At 44.7% G+C, this 7,097-nt stretch overlaps 1 protein-coding gene and 1 long non-coding RNA gene across 8 annotated transcripts in view; one reads left to right on the plus strand and one right to left on the minus strand.

Moving 5' to 3' along the window:
• Positions 1–7,097, plus strand: part of LOC118364101 (nucleoredoxin-like) — a 61,018-nt gene that overhangs the window by 40,408 nt on the left and 13,513 nt on the right. For all 4 annotated transcript variants that reach the window (XM_052520231.1, XM_052520233.1, XM_052520238.1 and 1 more), the window contains exons 2-3: positions 3,194–3,311; positions 6,900–7,033. In XM_052520231.1, coding sequence (XP_052376191.1) covers positions 3,194–3,311; positions 6,900–7,033 — 252 coding nt within the window. The remainder of the gene's footprint in view (positions 1–3,193; positions 3,312–6,899; positions 7,034–7,097) is intronic.
• LOC127930634 (uncharacterized) lies at positions 4,046–6,368 on the minus strand. Of its 4 annotated transcripts, none has more exons than XR_008138553.1 (4): positions 5,664–6,368; positions 5,160–5,327; positions 5,016–5,099; positions 4,046–4,582 (listed from the first exon to the last, which is right to left on the minus strand). It is a non-coding gene; the product is annotated as an uncharacterized LOC127930634 (long non-coding RNA). The 4 variants fall into 4 exon arrangements; XR_008138552.1 differs by having other exon boundaries at positions 5,160–5,369; XR_008138554.1 differs by lacking the exon at positions 5,160–5,327.

The following is a 7,097-nucleotide window of genomic DNA, read 5'->3' on the forward strand; positions in this document are numbered from 1 at the left end:
TCTCTTTCAGCAGTGCTCTCTATGAACCAGGCTCAGACTACAGCAGAGTGGGGCTGAGAGGGGTTCAGATTTGGTACCCACACTAATAGATAGACATACATGTATGTATGCACATTGCCATTCTACACTTACTGTACACATCATATGTATGATGTATATTTTAGACAAACTGTATATAAACACACTGACCAAAGGGTACGTACTAGGATATATTATGGCGAACACCTCCTAGTCTGTTTAGTTCATAAAAGGACAGTATTTGAAACATGCAAATAGACCTTATGATTCCATTGGCCCTAGAGCATTTTTAGCTAACTATGATTTTGCATATATTTCGTTGTGACTTCAATGTCTCCAAAAAGACCAAATTGGCAGACTTGCCTGTACAGTAGAATTGCTGCAGGCAGTGCATTTTGGTCAAGCTATGAACTGCTTTTAGCAATTCAAAGCCATGCCCTTTTTATATATTACACTATTAAAAGAACATATACTCGTTTTAAATTTCAGTTTTCCAATGTGCTTTACTGTAAACACCTAAGCTGTCCTCTCTCAGCTCTGTGAGGACACTTCAGGAAGTTGGCATTGGAGCTGTTCCCTGACATTTCCCAGCTGTTGCAGATCCTATTATTCTCTAACTGTTATTGCCTTCTCAAGTCTCCTTATCTGCATCCCAAATGGCACCCACTTCTTATATAGTGCACTACTTCTGGTCAATACTAGCTCACTATATAGGGAATAGGTTGTCATTTGGGGCTATGGCCTCTGGTCAAAAGTAGCTCACTATATAGGGCCCTGAAATGAGTGGTACTTTGGAGGGACTTCCAGTCCCACAGTTGAGAGGAGGTGTGTCCCCCCGTACAGTCCCTACAGGGGGGACCCATACCCTGTAAAATGGCAGTCTCTCGGAGCAGTCTGGGCCTGCCTTCCGTCTGCACGTCAGAACGCTAACTTTGCTCCTGAAGTGAAGTCATTGTTTTCATTAGAAGAGAAACAAAAGGTTTTCATCAGCCAGACCTGGACTGGAGCAGAACTGGAACTGAACCCAACTGGAGGCTTCCACCACTGAGCCTCATAGACAGACTGCAGACAGGCCTCACTCCTACATTTTGGCTCTCCCTTTCACTGAAATTACTAGATAACAGTGCTGAAATCATTATATGGTACTATGTGCCTATACCAAATTGTCTGGACTGGTACGGTCCTTGGTGTATTGGCTTGGCAATCTCAAGGTCACTGGTACAATTCTGGCTCAGACTTTCAAACATCAATGTTTCTATACTTCTCAGACAACTCTCAGAAAAGTGACCTCAGACACTCAGTGCTACTTTTCAGGAGCTAGTCATTTCAAGCGACACCCATCTTCCCTCTGATATGTAAAGTGAGTTTCCTCTTCGTGGTATTCTTGATGTGCTCTCCGTCGAGGACAACACTGAACGTACACATTATAAATAGTCCCAGTTTCAAATGCACTTTTGCGGTCATAAAGAGTCTGTTTCCGATTTTCTGCGGTATGTTGTATATTCAGATCAAGACACAATATACAGTCACAACAGTCATTATACATTGAACAAAAATATAAATGCAACATGTAAAGTGTTGGTTTCATGAGCTGAAATATAAAAGATCCCATACATCCACCTGACAGGTGTGGCATATCAAGAAGCTGATTAAACAGTATGATAATTACACAGCCACACCTTGTAATGGGGACAATAAAAGGCCACTCTAAAATGTGAAGTTTTGTCACACAACACAATGCCACAGATGTCTCAAGTTTTGAGGGAGCGGAGAATTGGCATGCTGACTGCAGGAATGTCTACCAGAGCTTTTGCCAGAGAATGTAATGTTTATTTCTCTACCATAAGCCGCCTAGAGAATTTGACAGAACGCCCAACGAGCCTCACAACCGCAGACCACGTGTATGGCGTCATGTGGACAACTGATTTGCTGATGTCAACATTGTGAACAGAGAGCCTCCCGAGTGGTGCAGCGGTCTAAGGCACAGCATCGCAGCAATAGAGGCGTCACTACAGATCCGGGTTCGGTCTCCAGTTGTACTGCGTTTCCTCCAACATATTGGTGCGGCTGGCTTCCGGGTTAAGCGAGCAGTGTGTCAAAAAGCAGTGCTGCTTGGCAGGATCGTGTTTAGGAGGACCCGTGGCTCTCGACCGTTACGGGAGTTGCAGCAATGGGACAAGACTGTAACTACCAATTGGATACCACGAAATTGGGGAGAAAAAGTGATTAAAATGTACCACTTTTTTAAAACATTGTGAACAGAGTGCCTTTTTTTAAGGTATCTGACCAACAGATGCATATCTTTATTCCCAGTCATGTGAAATCCATAGATTAGGGCCATAATGAATTTATTTCAATTGACTGATTTCCTTATGAACTGTGACTCAGTAAAACCATAGAAATCGTTGCATTTTATAGTTTTGTTCAGTATAATTAGATGTAGTAGTGTGTGTGTTCCTCCTCCATTTATGCCTGTGGATGTATGCTTGCTTCACATATTGAACAGACAGAATCATGTACAGCGTTGTCTTCATTTGAAGAAGGATCGGCTAAATAAAGTGCCACCCACAGTGCGAGGGGAACATAGAATAGTACTATATGAGCCTAAAATGACTATGATCTAGTTATTATCTTTCTATGGGGTGTGGTACAGTAGCAGGGTCTGGCAAAAGGTTTTTATCAAGTGTGGATTGTTCTGCTCCTCTTACTCATATTGCTCTTATTCATGACACAGCAGGGGCAAAACGCTCCCTGTGAATTTCCTCCTCTGCCAGTTCCTTTTAAAGTTAGCTGTAGTGTGATTCTAGCCTTCAGCTAATTCACTGCAGGGTGACTCTCTGCTGCTGTTTTATTCAACCTGGCTCATTTTCTAGTCCCTTTTATACTTCAGAGAAACAGCTTGCCTTGTAAATAGATACTGGTACTTCTGCACTTTTGGTGTAGTAATAAGCTTACAGCCATTTTCACTGTCAACTTTTGGATCAATGGATGTCTGACAAATAATGATTTATGAACAGATGTTATAAACTAGATGGGAAAACAACTAGTAAGATGTATGACGTTCAATGACTTTTCTCTTTCTTTCTTTGATTTTCTCCTTGTTGCTCGGCGGATTTACCAGAGTATAAGTGTATTTATAATAATGGTATATTTTCCATTCCTCTCGTCTGTCCAGATGAAGCTGTGGAACAAGTACAAGGTGACCAGTATTCCCTCGCTGGTGTTTGTGGATGCAGCCACAGGGAAGGTGGTGTGTCGGAACGGACTACTGGTGGTGAGAGATGACCCCAAAGGTAAGTCTCCTCAGTCAGCCTGAGCCTCAGCATCTGAGAAGCTGCACATGTACCGGTACACACAAGCATACAGTTTATTACATGCTAAATGCCTTGCCAGAATTTCATATTGCAACGTTTCTGTGCCACATCCTTCACAGAGCTGGCCATATTTCTCCATTTCTGTACTCTTCTGGTATTGCATGAATATTATAAAGTGCCCCCTTTTACTCCCACATCTGCAGACCTATAATTTCCTGTCTTTTAAGTGGGAGATTGCCTGTTAGCAAGAGCAGGCTTGCATTCCTTTCTGGTAGACAGATGAGGATGTCATCTCATCTCAATATTTTGACATCCTGGTCTTCAGAGCCCTTATTGTACAACATGAGAAAGGCCCATTTAGTCAGAGAGGAGGAGAGGGAGTGGAGAGTGGTAGAGTATCCAGCATCGTGGCAGTAGAACCCGTGGTACAGGGGAATGGATTTCACATGAGCTGAGCAACCTTTCACATTAGTCTGCCTAATGAATCCCAGTCTCCCTCCCAGCCCACAGTAGAGTACATACTGTATAATTTCCATGATTCATTAACTACCAACTACAGTAGAAGTGGGTAGAGAAGAGATTCATCTTCTTGCTCCATCCACCCCCCACCCCCCGCCCCCTCCCCCGCTTTCAGAGTTGTTAGAGGGGGTGTGTAGTGTGGTAGCGGTGGCAGGAAAAGGGGTGTGTGTTTGTTTGTGTTGTGGTGAGGAAGGGAAACAGAGCGGCTACAGGCGGAGTAGTAAGAGTTTGAGGTGGGCTGGGGGGAGGATTCAGGACCCTCTCTCTTTCAGCATTATGAAAGGGCCTAGCTGTCTTGAGTGGCGGAGCAGAGGAGAAGTTGCCAGGAAGGAGTGCCTTTTTTTACAATGTGAATGGGGACAACAATAAAAGGCTGCAGTGGCGGAGGCCGTGGGGATGTCAGCCCTGCCTAATGAAGCCCTACAGAGGAATGGAACCTTTACAGCCCTGCCTAATGAAGCCCTACAGAGGAATGGAACCTTTACAGCCCTGCCTAATGAAGCCCTACAGAGGAATGGAACCTTTACAGCCCTGCCTAATGAAGCCCTACAGAGGAATGGAACCTTTACAGCCCTGCCTAATGAAGCCCTACAGAGGAATGGAACCTTTACAGCCCTGCCTAATGAAGCCCTACAGAGGAATGGAACCTTTACAGCCCTGCCTAATGAAGCCCTACAGAGGAATGGAACCTTTACAGCCCTGCCTAATGAAGCCCTACAGAGGAATGGAACCTTTATGGAACCTTTTACAGCCCTGCCTAATGTAAGCCCTACAGAGGAATGGAACCTTTACAGCCCTGCCTAATGAAGCCCTACAGAGAAAAGGAACCTTTACAGCCCTGCCTAATGAAGCCCTACAGAGGAATGGAACCTTTACAGCCCTGCCTAATGAAGCCCTACAGAGGAATGGAACCTTTACAGCCCTGCCTAATGAAGCCCTACAGAGGAATGGAACCTTTACAGCCCTGCCTAATGAAGCCCTACAGAGGAATGGAACCTTTACAGCCCTGCCTAATGAAGCCCTACAGAGGAATGGAACCTTTACAGCCCTGCCTAATGAAGCCCTACAGAGGAATGGAACCTTTACAGCCCTGCCTAATGAAGCCCTACAGAGGAATGGAACCTTTACAGCCCTGCCTAATGAAGCTCTACAGAGGAATGGAACCTTTACAGCCCTGCCTAATGAAGCCCTACAGAGGAATGGAACCTTTACAGCCCTGCCTAATGAAGCCCTACAGAGGAATGGAACCTTGGAACCTTTACAGCCCTGCCTAATGAAGCCCTACAGAGCCCTACAGAGGAATGGAACCTTTACAGCCCTGCCTAATGAAGCCCTACAGAGGAATGGAACCTTTACAGCCCTGCCTAATGAAGCCCTACAGAGGAATGGAACCTTTACAGCCCTGCCTAATGAAGCCCTACAGAGGAATGGAACCTTTACAGCCCTGCCTAATGAAGCCCTACAGAGGAATGGAACCTTTACAGCCCTGCCTAATGAAGCCCTACAGAGGAATGGAACCTTTACAGCCCTGCCTAATGAAGCCCTACAGAGGAATGGAACCTTTACAGCCCTGCCTAATGAAGCCCTACAGAGGAATGGAACCTTTACAGCCCTGCCTAATGAAGCCCTACAGAGGAATGGAACCTTTACAGCCCTGCCTAATGAAGCCCTACAGAGGAATGGAACCTTTACAGCCCTGCCTAATGAAGCCCTACAGAGGAATGGAACCTTTACAGCCCTGCCTAATGAAGCCCTACAGAGGAATGGAACCTTTACAGCCCTGCCTAATGAAGCCCTAGAGAGGAATGGAACCTTTACAGCCCTGCCTAATGAAGCCCTACAGAGGAATGGAACCTTTACAGCCCTGCCGACAGTGCTTTATTTCTGATTACAACTTTTTATTTGGTCATCCCAAATGCATCTCTAGTGCTTGACATTGACAATGAAGACACCTTGAAAAAGAAACGAGGGAGGGAGGGAAGGAAAGAGAGGAGGGAAGGCTGGTAGCGCTCCCTGTATGGGAAATGGAAAAGCATGGCTTTCAATCATCATTAAAACAACATTTTGCATCTGTTGTGCGGCCCCATTTCCAAACGCAGATGTCACATAGTACAAAGGAACTTGTGAGTAGGAAACATGCTGGGTTTAGATACAGTACCAGTTAAAAGCTTGGACACAACTACTCATTTCAAGGATTTTTCTTTATTTTTACTATTTTCTACATTGTAGAATAATAGTGAAGACATCAAAACTATGAAATAATACATGGAATCATGTAGTAAACAAATCAAAATGCTTATCGCTTATTTGAGCTGTTCTTGCCATAATATGGACTGGGTCTTTTACCAAATAGGGCTATTTTCTGTATATCACCCTCCCTTGTCACAACACAACTGATTGGCTCAAATGCATTAAGGAAAGAAATTCCACAAATTAACTTTTAACAAGGCACACCTGTTAATTGAAACTCATTCTAGGTGACTACCTCATGAAGCTGGTTGAGGGAATGCTAAGAGTGTGCAAAGCTGTCATCAAGGCAGAGGAATCTCCAATATAAAATGTAGTAACTCTTTTGGTTACTACATGATTCCATATGTATTATTCTACAATGTAGAAAATAGTCAAAATAAAGAGAAACCATGGAATAAGTAGGTGTCCAATCTTTTGACTGGTACTGTATATGTATGACAAATGCTGGTTACAAAATGGCGCCGGGAGATAAGGAAGCCGTCCTTCTAGCCCCAAGGCAAATTAGTTATTTCTTTACATTAATTGCCCAGAAAAATAATTCAAATGTGTTTCACTACACCTGCAATAACACATGTATGTGACCAATAAAATTAGATTTGATTTGATGTGTTTAATATTTAATAGCTGTTCCAGGGGGATGGAGAGAGCGAGTGCTCTGGTTTTGAATGGGCAGTTTGTCACACATAGAAAAAACGCTTCTCTGTTCACTAATCAGACACTTGGCTCTCAATATCCTTTCTCCCCAACACCAAACCCTCCCCCCTCCCTTACCCTCTTCCCCTCTGTCCTCCCTCTTAGGCTTGGAGTTCCCCTGGGGGCCCAAGCCCTTTGCGGAGGTGGTGGCTGGCCCTCTGCTCAGGAACAACAGGCAGACGACAGACATCAGCTCCCTGGAGGGCCACTATGTGGGAGTGTACTTCTCAGCACACTGGGTGAGTGGTGGGGGGCCAGGAGGGGCGAATAGACACACACACGCGGGGGAGGGGAGGGCGGGGC

The sequence above is a fragment of the Oncorhynchus keta genome, chromosome 1 (assembly GCF_023373465.1).
Source record: "Oncorhynchus keta strain PuntledgeMale-10-30-2019 chromosome 1, Oket_V2, whole genome shotgun sequence".
Lineage (NCBI taxonomy): Eukaryota > Metazoa > Chordata > Actinopteri > Salmoniformes > Salmonidae > Oncorhynchus > Oncorhynchus keta.